Source organism: Maylandia zebra, linkage group LG9 (genome assembly GCF_041146795.1).
Source record: "Maylandia zebra isolate NMK-2024a linkage group LG9, Mzebra_GT3a, whole genome shotgun sequence".
Classification (NCBI taxonomy): Eukaryota; Metazoa; Chordata; class Actinopteri; order Cichliformes; family Cichlidae; genus Maylandia; species Maylandia zebra.
The window spans coordinates 6,738,743-6,756,805 of NC_135175.1; the positions used below are offsets into that span (position 1 = coordinate 6,738,743).

General features: G+C 42.3%; 1 protein-coding gene across 1 annotated transcript in view; it reads left to right on the forward strand.

The window, feature by feature from the left end:
- The first annotated feature begins 1 nt into the window (after position 1).
- gfod1 (glucose-fructose oxidoreductase domain containing 1) overlaps positions 2-18,063 on the forward strand; it is a 35,425-nt gene continuing 17,363 nt past the window's right edge. The window contains exon 1 of the mRNA XM_004572288.3: positions 2-773. Coding sequence (XP_004572345.1) covers positions 521-773 — 253 coding nt within the window. The 5' untranslated portion in view covers positions 2-520. The remainder of the gene's footprint in view (positions 774-18,063) is intronic.

Genomic DNA, 18,063 nt, shown 5'->3' on the forward strand with positions numbered 1-18,063 from the left:
GCACCATCAGTAGAGTCTCCAGCACCGTAGCACTGGGATCCTACGGGGAGCGGGCACAGGGTGACGGCGGTGTTTCCGGCAACCTGCCGTCAGACCAAGCGCTTTCCCGGCTCACGTTTCTTCCAGCCCTGTTATCTTCAGGGAGGGTCCTGCAGGGGGAGGAGTAAGCAAACCGCGGAGGAGGGGACACGCTCTCCGCCTGCTTGGCGCAGTCAGTGCGGTGATAGCTGTCAGACGCGGACGAGGTGAAGAGCGGAATGGTTCATTTATAGACTTCTTCGCTCAAGCGCAGAAGCCCGGGTCGGATTTCCGCCTTTCTCGGGTTATTTTTCGGCGGGTGATAACGACAGTACGTGTCCGTTCGCAGAGAGGAAATGCCGCACAGACATTGTGTGAGTGCAGGTGGATGGCCAACCTGACGGTCCCCGCCGCCGCTTCCCTTCACAGCTCTGCTGTCGTCCGGAGCTGCGAACACCAAGCGAATCCACACAGAACCAAATCCAACTAATAACCTGGAGCTATGCTTCCTGGGGTCGGCGTGTTCGGCACCAGCCTCACCGCACGGGTGATCATCCCGCTGCTGAAGAACGAGGGCTTCGCCGTTAAAGCGCTGTGGGGCCGGACACAGGAGGAGGCGGAGGAGCTGGCCAAGGAGATGAACGTGCCCTTTTACACCAACAGGATCGACGACGTGCTGCTGCATCAGGATGTGGATCTGGTCTGCATCAACCTGCCGCCGCCTCTGACGCGGCAGATCGCAGTCAAGACACTGGGTGAGTCTGGCTGCTCCTCCTGCTGCTGCTGTTAGGATGGATGTTGCGGGCCTAGCGTGCAGGCTGCACCGGGCCACTCTTTAACACCACATACCGCCTTAGTATGCTCACAGTGCTGCAGTGGATAAGACCTAGAAGTGGGAGCTTAGTTAGCAGGTGTGGTTGTTAATGATAGATGCCCCGAGCTTTATCTCACCCGCGGTGAGCGTTGAAAGTGTCCTCTTGGATGACTTACAGCAAGCTGTTTGTGTCCTTAACAGGGAGCTCTGCAGCTGCTGTGCTCCTGAGCAAAACACTGCTTTTCCTCCCCCTTTGCAAAATCTGTGCACAAACGTTTGCAAGTTGCAAACGTCTCTGACAGGATGTTATAATGTTTTGCATTCATAAAATGATGCATTAGTGAAGACGTGCAGTTTAGATGTGAGTATATGGGGACTCCCTGCGAGGCAAGGTCTTCAGTCAAACAGCAGATTTAACCCATATTAGTGAAACTGTCACACACAGAAAACTAGAAACCCCCAGAGACCAGGCCTGCATGCAGGACAAGACACACACACACAGAGGTTGTTCTAGTTTGAATGTGGAGCAGTGCAGCTTATTTTGGAGATCACATCCAGGAGCGGTGACCCTGCTGTGAGAGAATGGTGGTAAGAACTGCCGAGCTCTACATCACACAGGCTTTATTTTCCCCACAGCCTGGCAGCAGAGCTCAGCTGGCAGTGAGCTTTAATAGGTCAGGTCTGCTGAACACCGAAAACAAACGGGTTCAAAGACACAAAAGCATCCGGGGAAGTATTAGGTTATATCTGGGAAAACATGTTCCTGCTTAGCTACCAAGCTGCAGGAAACAGGAGAGTGTGTAGGACGGTAACAAGGTGAGAGGTAACATCTTCAGCTGCATTGTTTTGTTTCATTAGCAACCTCAAAGATATTCCAGTCATGATGACATAAGTTAAGATGCTGAAACAAGTGACCTGCTCTATATAGCTGTGGTGTCACTAGTTGTAGTCATTTCCCTACAGTTATAAATATCCCCAGTATTAACCATGATTAATATAAAATTAAGATGATTATATTTATCATGGTTAATTAATCCCTGGCTGTCAGGGAGTCTGTTTAAACTCATTTAGAGAGGGAGCCCGTGATCTCAGACAGCGATAAGTCATTACGAACATTAAAGGAAGTGCTAATGACAGACCATAAGAGTAAACATTACCTTAACTACGTCGACTTGAGGTGCAAACAGTTGCATAACTAGTTTAGCAGATGCTGCTTTACTAAAGCAGTAAAACTCGCTACACTGCTTATTTAAAAAGCCCTTCATTGTCTTTCATTTTGCCACATTTTCATTAAAATAAGGTGAGCCAATGCTTTGGAATGCGTTGGCACAGAATGTAAATACGCTACATCACATTCATGCGCATTTTATGGACACTTCAGGTCCGACCAGTGTGGTAGCAGAACCAGTTTAACCCACCCCAGCTTACTACTACATTTGTTGCACTTTTGCGTCATCACTTTAATAATGACAGGAAGGACAGAAGGTGGGTCAGAAGTGAACATTTTGCAGTCCAGGGTCCAGACCAGGTCTCCTAAGGTTAAATATTAGACTTAAATAAAATATTAGCATTGTTCAGGATGTCATCTAAAGAAGTAAGTGATGAGTTGAAGAATGGATCACTACCTTGGTAAAAATGGTTAAAACCCCAGCAACACCCAGTAACTGAATGAATAAATAAAGGCTGTAGTTGGCGCCATAAGAGCCAAGGAGGCCTAAACAATTTCTTTCTTGTTTTTAGTGGCTGGAGTGAAGCTTTTCATAAATTCACGTGATCCTCATTGGCACAAAAAACACTTGAACATCTACAGTTCCATGACAACGTGGCATTCTCTGTGCAGGTCACGTGATCTGATGTCAAGAGCTCCTATAAGCTATTTAGTAAATGGCCTGTATTTGTATAGCGCTTTACTAGTCCCTAAGGACCCCAAAGCGCTTTACATCCAGTCATCCACCCATTCACACACACGTTCACACACTGGTGATGGCAAGCTACATTGTAGCCACAGCCACCCTGGGGTGCACTGACAGAGGCGAGGGTGCCGGACACTGGCGTCACCGGGCCCTCTGACCACCACCAGTAGGCAACGGGTGAAGTGTCTTGCCCAAGGACATAACGACCTGTCCGATCCACGGCTCAAACCGGCAACCTTCCGATTACAAGGCGAACTCCCAACTCTTGAGCCACGATCGGCCTAGTAGGCCTATTAGGGGGGTGCTCACATCGCAGCAGAACCACGCGTAGCACTCAGAGTGGGTTCTTGGTTTGTTCTCAGATGGTTTATAACACAAAAAAGAAAAAAAAAGCTGTAGCAAATTCTAAAGAAAAGATATGCATGAACAAGCTTCCCCCTTATCAGTAACTGTCACTTTCACTTAACACACTCGACCTGCTCCTTCCCACTTGTCCTGTCTTATGTTATCGTACTACAGTAACTCAAAGTCAACTTTGAGTTATTGTAGTACGATAACTCCACATGTCAGCCACCTCCACATCGGTTGTCATGCTCCTGTGGAACACAGTTACCCTGACCTATAGGAGAGGCTGTTTCAAAACTCTTCCAGAAGCAAGTCTTGCTGCTTGCTAGCCAGCTTGACAATGACCCTGGGCACCTCTTTGGGTCTGAGAGCCCTTATTTAAACGAGCTTGAATTGGCATGCTTTATTCCCAATGTGTTATACTCATGTTATACAGCTTATTTCCAAAGTGCTGACACAATCATTGTCTCTGTCCCTGCTAGCAAAGAGCAGAAGAGACGACACGCTAAATCACATCATCATAAGTCAAGAAAACAACAAGTACATGTACCTTCATATTTACATGATAATGAGACATGCTGTATTTTTGCCACTGCGCCGCTGAACCTCTGCTGAGCCCGTGCACTGCTGCTGTTTGACTGTAACAAGCTCGTTGGGTGCAGTGGTGGAACAGCTGCCATTTTTACCATTATGGGATTCTTCCATATCATGCCGCACAGCAAGAAGGTCCTGAGTTCAATTCCACCATCAGGCCGGGGTCTTTCTGTGTGGAGTTTGCATGTTCTCCCCGTGTTTGCGTGGGTTCCCTCCGGGTACTCCGGCTTCCTCCCACCGTCCAAAGACATGCAGCTTGTGGGGATAGGTTAATTGGATAATCCAAATTGCCACTAGGTGTGAATGTGTTAGTGAGTGTGAATGGTTGTCTGTCCCTGTGTGTTGGCCCTGCGACAGACTGGCGACCTGTCCAGGGTGTACCCCGCCTTTCGCCCTATGACAGCTGGGATAGGCTCCAGCGCCCCCCGCGACCCTGAAAAGGATAAGCGGAAGCAAATGGATGGATGGATGGATTCTTCCATAGTGTCAGGTCTCTGTTGAACATTGTGTCAAGGTGTCTGTTAGGGCCAAGTGTAGTGCGACTGCCATGGAGCAGGCCTCCTCAGGGGACTGCAGCTGAAGGTTAGAAATGTTTGCTCATGAGCAGGATGCCAGACAGGCTGTATAACCCCATGTACAGTCGGTCTTCCTCATACTGGAACCGCTGCTGATTCTTAGTGTAATAGTTGTGTAATAGTCAGTCTCCTGTATGGAGATAAGGCCTCTGCGGCTCCATTCATTCCCACACTGCTGCCTTGTTTGCTCCCTGGCTTCACCTGATTCTGTAACGTGAGCTAACAAAAGGGATGGGACTGATGTACAGTGGATATTTGCTCATGCCATGACTGCAGTCTTCTCAGTATGTACTTATGCATACCCTAAATCAGAAGTCACACCAGCACAGGCACGTGACAACAAGGGAGCAAAAACTATCTTTTCAGTGTTAAAGGTTGCTCAAACGAAGTGAGTCTGTCCCAGTGAACTCAACTGGACCCGCATGCCAACTACATCAGCTCTGTCACTAGCCCTTCTTCCTCCTCTCTTTCCTCCCAGCTCATTTCCTCTTAGCTTCACTGCATGTGCGCCGCCTGTTCCTTTCCACCCACCTCTCTTCAGCCGGTCTGCGTCTGGGCCCGATCCTGTTGGCGTTCTGTTGGGCAAACATGAAACAGTGTTTGCAAATTCTGTTGAACTCGGCCTCCATAATCACACCAAGTCAGAATATTATAAACATGATACTGTACATTTTTTAGGTTCCTTTACTGCTTTATAGACACACAAAACTTTGCTACTGCAGCTGTTAATTATTTTCCATATAGATAAACCTTTTATTTCTTTATCTATTTTTAAATCAATCAGTCCTTGTTCTTCAAAAGAGATCAGATGAGTTTGCCTGGAGTTGAAGCTGGCACCGGAAAGTTGAGGCCCTTTCAATTAAGGGTGGGAATCAGCAGACAACCCATGAACCCGCGATTCATTCATGATACAATGTTATCACAATTTCTTAACATTGTGATATTGCAATAAAATATAATTTAACTGCAAAGTCTGTCCTTAAAGGAAAACTTTACTAAAGCAAAACTACAAAATAAGATTGCACAACAATGCCATCACTAAAAGCCGCCATAAATATTGCCCTAAGACGGAGCAGTCAGATATTGGTTATCAGTCTGATATCAGACTGTGATTGTGATTATACGCCGGTTAACTGCAGTAATTAAATATTTGTCTAAATAAACAGAAATTCACTCATGTGACTGAGCCATTAGCTCGCTCTGAGTTAGGAGCTAGCTTTGTCACGCTAACATGACTGGAGCAGTTTTAATTTAAAGGTTAGAAATTCAGATTTTTCAAGAATATAAATGTTTATTGGTAGATATAATGAACACACACACACACACACACAAAATAATAATACATGTAGCTTGATGCTAATTCTTAGTGTTTTATCAGCAGCCACATGGTAATGTGTTAAGAAGTGTGGGAAATTACTGGTCCAGATATTTTTCTCTCCTTTCAGTTGCATCATATTTATGGAACACTGATTCACAACAGCTCAGTTAATTCCTCTCAAATGTAGATGACCTATTGCTAGGTAACAATGTCACCATTAGGTTCACATGGGAATTTCTCACTTTGAAAAGAGCCAAACGTGTGCAATCATTCCACCTTTAGTTGGAAAATTCGGACTGCCGCTCGATTGTTTCTTATCAGACAAAGTGTTCGAGTTCTTCCAGTATTCATTAAACCCCATCAAATGACAAAGACATGGGACTGTCAACACGAATAAGAAATTGCATCTGTCTGACCTTTTTATCTGTGCTGGCAACTGTTGCGTAATTCAGATTTTTTTTTTTTTTTTTTTTTTCCAAAGTCAAAGTCAACTTTATTGTCAATTCTGCCACATGTACAGGACATACAGAGAATAGAAACTTCGTTACTCTCAATCCCTAGATAAAATAGAAAATGAACATTTAAATATAAGAGTGATTAAAAATGCAAGTAAAATATTTTAAAGTAAAAAAATTAAATAATATAATACAATTTTACATATAACAAGAAAGCTATACAATATACAATATAAGGGTAAATGACATTGAGTGCAAACCAGGCAGAGTAGTGCAAATAGGCAAATAGTATTTGATCACACTAATGCAGGACTGTCCTTTCCAAGAGAATCACCCCCTTTGCGCGAGCTTTAATTATCAGCTCAGTGTCTTCCAGCAGCCGTGTTAGCACGCATGCTTGTGTCCTCACCTTCGCATGGTGCAGAACTTGGACGCCTAGCAGCCAAGAACAAGCGTCTCTCTAACATGTGCTAATATTGTGGAGTACTGCCATCTTTTGCCAGTGAAAACAATAGTGAGCAGCAAGTGAAAGTGAAACTTTAAAGTGGTTTCAGATGAGAGGTGAACTCCAGTGTGTTTGGTCAAAGCTTTGAATTAAAACAGCATTTTTGCTTGTTAGTGTAGAAAGTTTAGTTTGTAACACAAGAAAAGAAACCAAAATAGAAAGCTAAGATCAAGATAGAGAGACAACTATCTCAGGTGTCACACATGCACACTGAGCAGATGTAACAGCCACATTCTGGGATCACTTTTTGTGGTTAATAATTGTTATAAAATTGTGTAATGTTTATCAGCTATACGCACTCACACCGTGACTGGACTTGAACTCCAAGTAGATGCTCGTAGAAAGCAGTGGTAAATTTTACAGATGGCAGACTTGGTGGTAAAGTTGAAAATAAAATTACAGTGAATCGCAATATCAGCTGACCACTGAAATTTCATCAGCAGACACGGCCCACACGCCTGCCCTTTCTTGCATCACCGTTTTCACGACAGCTCTGTGAAAGTCTTACGCAGTCACTGATTGGCTGACCCGAGGGACTGAAGCACTAAAACTTCCTCTTTTATCAGGGCGTGTGAGCTGATAGTAATCTGCCTGTGGCCTGCTTATTGCTCATTCCTCATTGCTTATTGCTTACCTCATGAGCTGAAATGTGATCAGGCTTCTTCAACAGAAGAATGTGAACTTTGCCTTTGACCACATTGACCGGTTTGTTTTTACCCTCTCTTCATTTGACTTTTGTGATGCATGAACACAACGTCTAATACTGATTGTACTTTGCAAACATTTAATTCAACAATTGAATTCAACATACATTGAATGCAAAATTAGACATAAATCTAAAAATGTTTGGTTTATGTGTTTGTCGTCTTATAATCCGTCCATAATAGTTGAATATTTGGGGTAACAAAAGCTTACAGTCATATATTATTTCATATTAGGATGTTCTATGCTGAAGGTGAGAATAAGTCATTCATCATATAATAATATTATATAATTTTTAGTATTTAGCAGTACACTAAGTGTTGCAGTAAAATATACTGCAATTTATCATCTTTTGTCAAATCAAATGACAGTTAAACTTTGTCTATATATCTGTTTTATTCATTAAATAAAGTTATCTCACTATATTTATTTTTATTTAAATAGGTGTAGAATAAGATCACTGTTGCCCTCAGATAAAGTCAGTCTGCTTTGTGTCTGATATCAGTCTGAGACTGACTGGAGTTTAGTTGGCAATTACATGCAATCTTATTTGATAATACATAACATAATAATAATACATAATATAACAAATTTCCCACGTGTGGGACTAATAAAGGTTATCTTATCTTATCTTATCTTATCTTATCAAATAACTGTGATAAATCATTGAAAATCACAGATCAGCTGCTGTCTACATAAACTGAATTTCCAACAGACAAAACAATGATTGTTTTAATTGATCTCACCAAATCAAATTGAAAGAAATATTCAATATTTACTTGTTTTTAAATCCAAGTTGGGTTTACTCAGTGAAATTAAAGTCTGACTGTTAATATTAACAGTTACATCATCCAGCCAGCCGTCTCTGTATTGTGTGTCCTCCCTTTACCCCTGCTTGAATGACTGAGTACAGAATTAAGAACTAATAATAACCACGAGGATTTTGGGAAAATGGAAAATCACCGGTGGAAGCGAACAGCACCACACATGTTCTTCAGGTTTTACATGAGCAGATAAGCATACTTGGTCTACATTACAGTGAACCTGTCGGTCTTGTTGAGCAGCTTCTTGGCTTCCATTGGGATTTCTTTTGCAGTTCTTCCTCTGGTTTCTCTTTCTTATTAATCTAGCACTCCTGTGGTGTGAAGCTTGTATTAGCGTTTCCAGTTTGCTGCATCCAGAGTAATGCCCTCAGGTTGTTGAGACATATGTACAATACATTTCAGTCCCGTTGGTTTTAGGTGTCCTGTATAGCTTTGCAGTAGAATCATTTCTGTTCTTTAACTTCCTCCTGGGTAGATGCTTTGTGAAAATGCAAGAAAAAGAAGAAGGACGATGCCCCAGTTTGTCATCCTGTAAGTGCCCGGTCCTGTTTTGGGGATCATTCAGAAGGCTGTGCAAAGGTTCTCAGGTGTCCCTGCATGAACAAAAATACTTCAGACTGTTGACGGTCCAGTAAGTGCCTGAGAGTTGGACTATAGTCTCACACTACTTAAAGTGTTGAGGTTTTTCTTTGTCTTCTGTCACATATATAATGTTAAAGTGGTGGACACTGATATTCAAACGTGTGTGTGTGTATCTGAAATGTGTATTACACAAAACTACTTTAGTGGAGGCCAAGGATAAAAGTATATAGGTGAAAATGAGCATACTGGGTCACTAATCACCTTGTTAAGATTGTGCTTTTATTCTGATAAATGTTCTCGTTTTCGCAGAAGCTTGAATGGCTGTGGGTCACACGCTAATGGGGAATCTGAGAGTTGAACTGAAATGTAAGACGAGCATGAGTTTCAGGTGCGCTTTCTGTCCCCTCGTGTGGTTCCGTTTTGTTGAAGGCGAAGGAAGTGCAGCTCTACAGCTCAGCTCTGCGGTGCACTTTTACAGTGATGAGCAACAGGCACAGCACAGCATGCTGTGTCTTTTTAAAGCGACTGTTGGCACCTTGTGACGTTTGTGTAAAATCCCTTTCAATTATTCACTTCATCACTTGTGTCATTGTGAAATTCCAAAATCGATTTCTGTTGTAATTCTGAGAAAAATGCAACATAGATCACAAGGAAGTTGAAAAGGTCAAGCAGCCGCACAGCATGACTGCTGAGCATGAAACTGACAGCACTGGGGTGTGTTTTCTGCATCAGTCATTATTCAGGTTGATTAGTAATACGTACGTGATAATGACAAATCAACAGAAAAACTTGAACCCTTGAGCAAGAATTGACCTGATAAGGACTCTAATTTGGACCACAAGATGGATTTGAATGGATTTGATGGATCCCTACCTTTGAGAGAATTCCCTCTAAATAAATGCAGAGTTGTACTGGGTGATCACTTTAGTCCTTTAACAATTCTGTCCTGTCAAGAGTGGTCTAATGCTCCTTCCATGGGGCAAGTGACATCTCTGAATGGCTACATGAGTATGAAGGTGATAAAGTCCTACTTGGACACACTGAAATCAGAACACCTGTTGAAAAGCTTCCTCAGTCCTTTTTAAAGTGTATTTGTCCTGTCTCCCTCCCTGCGTGCTGTTCTGCTGATGGTTTCTTCCTGTTAAAAGGGAGTTTTTCCTTCCCAGTGTCACCAAATGTTTGCTCATAGGGAGTCATCTGATTGTTGGGTTTTTCTCTATGTTATTGTAACATCTTTTACCTTAGAATATAAGGCCCCTTGAAGTGACTGCCCTTTGAAATTAAAAAAACTGTAATTGAATTATCAAATGTGAATCTGGTTTCTCTCGTCTCACTGATAGAAGATATCTAAGCTGCACAGCCAGACGCTCGTTCATGCTGCTGACTGGACCAGACTGTACCTGCTAATTATAGCATGTAAAGCTCAGTAGATGGACAGTTTGGGCAATCGCTCGTCTCCATAATGTGACTGTGTGTAATGTGAAGGATGTTGGCTATAATGAAAGCCCGCAGAAAAATATAACTGTAGCATCTTTAGCATCTTTCAGTTCACTGTTTAGGTTTTACCGCATTCAACTTTTCTGTCTTGGTCCAGTCCAGCACATAAACAAATCCAAACATTTTCTTTAGGTATCCCCGTGTTTGTGTTGTTCCTGCATGATCAATATGAACAGTGTGTAGATAACAGGTAACTATGAAGCATTATGCAGACTAAAAGCCAGCAGTAATCAGGTCAAGGGGGTTTGAGTGACGCTAAACATGCAGTGTGTTATTGAGCTGTCATCATAATAGAGGACTGCTACAGTTAACAGTAGATGATATCTGCAGTAGTTTGAAATCTAAATCATGCCCATGGTTCATCAGCACTACACAAGCTCTCAGACACCTGCTCTGCAGGGCCACCCAAAGGCACGGGTTTATTTATAACTTGAATACTAAGGATGTCATCATAAATACATGTTTCCACCTCTGATACGCTTACCTAACAGCACTTTTGACTGGTGATGAGCTCTCTGGCAGCCCACTGAACATGTTTAAAGTGCAAACGATGCCCAAATGTACAAATTACAAGAGAATAGTCAGGCAAATTTGTCATCACTGAAGAAAAAAAATGTAAAATGAGTGTCATTAAATTAGTTTAACATTCATATTGTTAACAAGCTTAAAAGAAATGTTAATTGTACATGTGTTATTAAAAATACATCTTAGCTTAGCTTGCATTTCCTTTGTTAGCAATAGCCTGAAAACCATGAAGTTGTTTTTCCTATGTTTACCCGCTTCAGTGTGTTTGCCAGATGTGGAAATTAAAAAAAAACAAACAACTTTCTTTATCATAATGCATAAGAGCATGTGTGAAAATGCTTTGTTTGTGGAGTTTGTTCTCTATTGTTAAAGTGACAGCTACGCTAACACTAGCTAGCTGCTACTAGGCCAGTCATAGCTACAAATGTGTGAATGCATTAGGAAGGCCACACCACCAAATGTATGCCTGTATGTCAGGACAATTGATGCATAATTTTCCAAATTTCCAACTATTACCACATCATGGCATGTTGTTTTAGATAAACATTACAGAGTATGATATAAAAAAAAATCAAGCTGTTTGGAACAGCTAAATATTGGCTGCAGAAAAGCAACTTAGGGGTTAATAAAGTGCATATTAACTAGCTAACATTTCTAATTAATCTTGTCATCTGATGACTTATTTCCAGCTACCACACACACCATTGTGGTTAAACCACATTGTATAAATGAGGGAGTCCAACCAGTGTTAGCGTTTTCTGTTTGAGTTGCTATAACCAGAGCAGGTCACTCATTATGGAAAAATAACCTTTTTCTGTATTTATCACATTCTTAAATGATAAAAAGCTACACGAGAAGAGAGCACCTCTGATGTAGTCTACAGAAGGGCTCCGTTTTCTTCAGGGTGACTTTGCTTGCATTCATCAGCCTGATGGATGAAGGGCCCTTTGGCTGAGCGGTGCTGCTGAGTGGTTTAGCTCCAGACAAATTAACCACCCTCGCAGACGGAGTCAGCCAGGAGATAGAGTGGTATGCCGACATTCCCAGGCCTTCTTTTTTTGCTTTCTCCGCTTGTGTTTTTCACCACAAGTTTCCCACTGGTTTGCGTTCATGTTCTACTGGATGTCCATTAACATGTTAATGACAGCCTGGGAGCGCAAGTGTGAAAAAGTGTGTTTTAGAGACAGAGGAATGAACTGAGAGACGATGAGGAGCAGTGAGGAAGAAAAGCAGAGAGAAAGCTTGTCATCCTGTGAAATTGCCTTTGTGTGTTGGATGAATGGCCGGACGGGGGAAGCTCTTTCAGCTCACCGCCACGCTGTGCGGACAAGTGAGCATTCCTGGAGAAAAGGAAAGTAGGAACCTCCCCGTCCCTGCCCCTTCGACATGCCCGCTTTCTTCTGCATGGACCCATTAGGGACTGTTGTGTGGCATGAACTTGGGGTCCAGGCTTTGGAACAGGAATCACATTGTGTGTGTATGTGTGTGTGTGTTTGTGTGTGTGTGTTTTTAAATCCAAGGGCATTAGGGAGGCCAGATTTTTATATAGAATGGGATTTGAGGCAGGCTTTTAGCGTTGAATAATTCTGCATTATTAGACTAGAGTCTTAATGAGGATATTTTCCTCTATTATTATATTTGAACAGGAATGGAAGAGAAGCTTTCAGAGATTTCTCGTTTAGTGTCAGTCAGTAAATCTGCCGTGTGTGGAAAAGGTTTCTGTCTTTATTTTTATTATCCACATGAGGAGAAATGAGAAGCCGGCATTACTTCTCATTCCATCCATCCATCCTTAGCTTCTGAATTATATAAGAAAATCCTCTCTAACGCACTGGGGTGGATTGGCAACAGTTATTACTGGTAAATAATGGTTGAAATCATTACAGCTGTATCACCAGTTCACATGGGTGACATGTTAAATGAATAAGGTGTTGGTGACACTCAAGCCATCTTCATACATACACTGATGCCTTGAACATTTACATGTTGCCTGAGCAATGTGAGAATAACACATAGTCACAGTCGTAGGAATACGTAAAACACTTGTCATAGTTTTTTTAGTCGAAAGACTAAATTAGACATATTTAGAGGGGCAATCGAGTTTTAAAAAAATAACAATAAATAAAGCTGTACTGTTTTCCACATGATTCAGTGAAAAACAAGAGCCAGACGATGTGGCTAAACGCTAACTCATATCTTATCCTGTTATGACCCGTCGCTACTTAATTCCTTCCCGGCCTGAAAACACCTCGCTGATCAGCCTGTTAAAACACTCCCACTTACTGAGTGTCTGTGTGTAGCTAACTGCAGCATGTCAAAACAAAGATACCTGTGCAATCAGCTGCGGTGTTGGGAAACTACTTGAGTAATATTTTCAACTTGCACAAACTTAACCAGTGGCCCCGTCATCATCTTCTCTAGCATGCTGCCGGCTGATGCACTGTCATCAGCTTATGTGGCTCTTTATTCCCCGTCTTGTCCTCTGTTGTTCCGCTCAGATGTCCTTTTATGCGCTGTGTTCAGGAATAGGTCTGTCTGTGTGTCTTAATTGGCCATCAGGGAACAGGGACAAGAGGCATGTGCGGATATGAGTTAAAGCCCCCAAGTTTTTGGTCCGGTTTTTCCGCTAAGACTATTGTAACCACACCAGGTCCTGCACTTTTTTCCTTTTTAACCTTGTTGGGCCTATTTTTAGATCACGCTTCAGCAATAAAAAGCATAAACTGACACTGCGGAGTAACGTGCGACGCAGCAACGCGGTCAACAGGAAGTGATACTTGGGTACTCTGTAGTAAAGTGTGTCTCACTTCCTGTTGTGTGTGGGAAGTGTGCGCTTGGGTGATATTGAGGATTTCTTTCAGCGTTTTCCTGCTAACGACCGGTGACCCTTTGTGTTCTTTTCTTTCTCTGTGCATGTGTGTAACATATGAAATATATCCAGCTGCCCAATAAACAAACGGAGAGATGGAACGATTCAGAAAAATAGAAAACAGATCAGGTTTTTCTCTTCTTCTTTCCATATCAATAATATCTTTGTTGGTCATGTATCTCTCTGACTAATGTCTCTTTCCATCCTTCTTATTTTTCTGACAAATTCTTTCCAGCTTGCCCTCATGCATGACTCAGTCATACCACGGGTGTAACTGTGTCGCTGCAGTCTCCCACTGACTTGCTATTATCACACAATCCCAGTCAGCCAGGTGCATGAAAGGAAGTCAGATACCACTATGGAGCGATTTCATGCAACCAGCTTCATTTAAATCTCCACCATTTAAAGGAATTGTCTAAAATCATCAGTTTTTAAAGGTGCTATGGGTCCCATGTTATCAGTGTCCCATTTTTTTTTTTTACTATATATAGCAGAAATAGTTGAGCATTCTCAGCATTGTTTGAAGTCATGATTCTAGCCATACGTTATATATTCAGCCTCCTCCTTGAGGGAATTATCTGATTTTTAAGCCCCTAACAGCTCTGTTTGTGCGGTCCAGATAATTGCTAACTTTGTCTGTCTGATTTTCAGTGCTCCCCAGGTATGTCGCATTAGGTTTATAAGATTAGGTGGTCTGTTTGACGTCACTGGACATAGGAAATTCATGTAAACCTTTTAGTATATTGTAATTTAAGTCATCTGAGCAGGAGCCAAATTGCTGCACTTCCTCTGGGCTCTGACTTGAAATTCTAGCCCCTGACGGAAGACCTCGGCCAGTCACACATCTTTTCAAACCAAATCAGGTCGGTAGTATGAAGACTAGAAAAAGCCTGCTTGGAAATTAAGAAGTGGTGTTATGTGTTAAGCAGAGGCCTTTCTCCTGGGAGAGAGGGTTTAAGTCTTATTATTATGCCAGAAATGAGTGTTGATTGTAGGCTGCAGTTAAAATAAAAACTGTCCCTGGTTCTGAATGTGAAGCCAACATGAAAGTTCCTTAAACCTGCATTTCCCCAGCAGGGGGCGACTACTCGGTTGCAAAAAGACGTCGGTTTGCATAGAAGTCTGTGAGAATTTATCCTGAGCCTTACTTGCTGTGCTTTTTGGAAGTCGAATTTCCCAGAGGAACCCACCCGAGGGATTAATAAAGTTCTATCTTATCTTATCTCTTATCTCTTATTTTTTGACCTCAGTAAATACTTCTCTAATGAGTATATGGACCCAGTTACTGTATCATATTCAATACAATGTGTTATTTACTTACTGTTTGGATCATTTGTATGAAAATAAATGCCAAGTCAGTACTGTATGGGCATGCAGTGTTATGTGTTGCATAATCAGATCCATCCCTTTCATCAAAACTCATTATGTACGTGACTAAAACACTTGAGATCAAAATGGATGCGGCGGTGGTGGCTGAATGCATCTTTTTTATACAATATATGGCATTTTGATAATGTATGTATTCATGTGCATATGGTGGAAGGCACCTCAAACAGAGGTGTGGCTTCAGGTTTGCTGCTGAAGGTGCTTCAATGATATGTTCACACATTACCCCAGTATAGTGAGCAGCCTAGAAGCTGAGAGCCACTGTTCTCTGTCACAGTATGCAAATGATCCATGTGATCAGACTGAAAGATGCAAATACTGGAGGTGATTTTGCGTACAGTAGAGCACTGTTATTTAAATTACACTGACCGCTACAACCCTTTTGGATTTCTTAGAATCACAGATGTGTCATTGTGCAGTTGCATACCACTGCACATCTGGATCTCTGGGGAGAATTTGATGAGTTCACGATGTTTCACAATCTCGCTCAATCATTCTTTCAGCCAGTCCCACAGACCTGCCTATTGACCATTGATGTTCTTCTGCGGCGCATTGCGATGTCTGTTCTCTGCACAGTCATCGTAGAAGCGCTTTGCATTTTTTGACCTCGTTTATCTCACGACTCCAGAAGGCGCATGAATGAAGCATTGTGTCGGTGCCCTGTCTGCTGTTAACCCAGCCATAGTGAGTTATGACTTCCAAAGCAGCCAGGAGACTGCCAGCCAAATTCAACTGGGTCAAAAAAAAAAGAGATCTTTCAAAAGGCAGTGTGTCTGTCTCAGCTGATGGAGGTCATCTCTGTTTATTTATGTAACGTCATTGTCGATTTAGAGTCTTTGACTGCAGGTTCTAAGACCGTTATGTGTCACGTCTCAGCAGTTACTTTGTAATTGGGCTATGTTTCAAGCAATTGTTGTTTATGGAGACGGGAAACACGACTTCCCCTTGATATTAGTGACCCACGAATAATAATAATGTTTGAGACTTAAAGTGACATGTTTGGCAGAATTATGTGTGGGGAAGTTGTCACATTGATCAGGGGCCTCTTCAGACAGCACTTTGTTCACATGTTCATATGTTACTAGTTAAATTGAGCCCTTACTGAGTAGAAATTAACACAAGCTGCATCAGAAGGACTGTTATCGCTGCAAGACGATGCACTACTTAAGTATTATTTTAGCTGTTTTAAGTATTCCAGCATCCAATTAATCAAGTGAAGTGAGATAATACACAGTTGCTTGCCAATAGCAAAAAAAAAAAAAAAACTAGCTCTGTTACTTTAGTCAGGAAATGTAACATATTTTTATTTACTCCTTTTAACAGGGACATATGTAGCTACTGCTCTATACAGCTTTTGATACAGTGTTACCTGTGCAGTAATTTGATGTGTGTAACAAAGTTCCACAGTAATCGTTGTCATGTTTGCGCTGTGTTTTCTAATTCTGGTTTGGATTCAGTCTCCAGCATGCTTGGCTGGATTTGAGAGATTGCCACAGTCACTGTTTTTTAGTAGTTTTACAACACTGTGCCAACACTTTGGCAAAAGAACGAGGCAGCGCCTGCTCCTTGGCAGGCTTCCACAAATCAGCCAATCAGAAGAAAGTGCCCTTTAGGAGACGGGTACCTGAAAGAGACAGGAACAAATAGAGCCTTATTTTTACAGATGACAGGCAGATACGAGGGGTGCATTATCACCATGATGACAGTCCTGCTTGGCCCAAGTGTTTTCCCTCCTCCATCCCTCTCCAGTGATAATGGTTATAGTGGAACGTCTTTCTTGTGAACGCAATCGCATCAAAACGTGTCAATTAATTAGCGTGCGCCTTAAGTCACTTGCCCGCCCATGCATCTCAGGACATTAATGATTACTAATGATTGCTCACTGCCCTTTACTCACGTGTCAGTTTATGGTACAGCTGTCTGCCTCCTTATGTAGCGTTAGCTGTGGGTCTTCAGCGACGTGTAAGTTCACTATGGAATGACTTTATCCTTCCCCGCTCCCTTTTTTTCCCACTATATAAAAGTAATAAGCTTAGAAGTCATCTCATTAACAATCACATGCTGTCATGTGCTCCATACAGGGTCCCTTACGATAACTGTTAGCTCACTGCTGCTCATTACAATTCTGACCTTCCTCCTGTCGCCTCCTCCTTTCACTTCACAGCAGCTCAGTCTGGCACAAAGACGCCCTTCATGGCTCTGAATGAAGCCAACTGAAAGGAGGGCTGGAGCTCACCTCTTGTTTTGACAAAGCCTGACTTCTTCCAAACGGCCACTCTAGCATGCTCACCTGTTAGTGCGATCCCTTTGGAAGATGCAGTTTGTTTTTTATTATTGTGAACTGAAAAGCTCAAACTTGGCAATATTTTCTCAGACACTGTACACAGTAACAGCAGAGTTACATGTGTCTTTTACCTCATGCATGGCATCTGTCCTTTACCCTAACATATAGCACGTTTACATTTTTAGTGCATTATTCTGTCACATTGTCCCAGGCTGCTTTAAATGCCAGTTACTTTGGCCACCTAAGAGCAGCTTCTCTGGGACAAAGAGTCAGTTACGTATTTATTATTGATGACAGCAGGTTTGCTCACTGCAGTCCTTGTAGTCCTCTATTTGCTTTTTTCTAAATCAAGTCGTCTGACTTTACTTCTTTCTGTACCTAATGAGCTGACACGTACGCATGACTAAGCATTTAAAGTGATATTTGCCTGACCGCAAGCAGTTGTTTATATGTAAATGAGCCCAACCAGCTTAAAGTGGCAATTACATGAGGAAAAACATGTGCGTCTGGGTAGTCTTCTGCCTGACCTACATAGTAAATTAAGGCAGCTCTGAAAGCAAAATGTAACAGAGAGGTGCTTCTTTGGGAGACCGCTCTATCACTGTCAGGCTTGTTTTATCTGTCTCAGCTGTGCATGTTACCATGAGCCATGATGGGAAGTGTGCTGATTAGGATGTGGTGAGAGAGGAAAAGTAGCCGTTCAGCTCAGCAGTTAATTAGACCCTGGAGGAACTTGGGGGGGGGGGGGGCTCTTCAACTACAGACACGTGCAAACTCTTTGTGATCCGAGGTAAACATAAAGGCTAATTTTGCCATTACTTTTTTTTTTGTTTGTGCTAAATACATTTTTATCACTG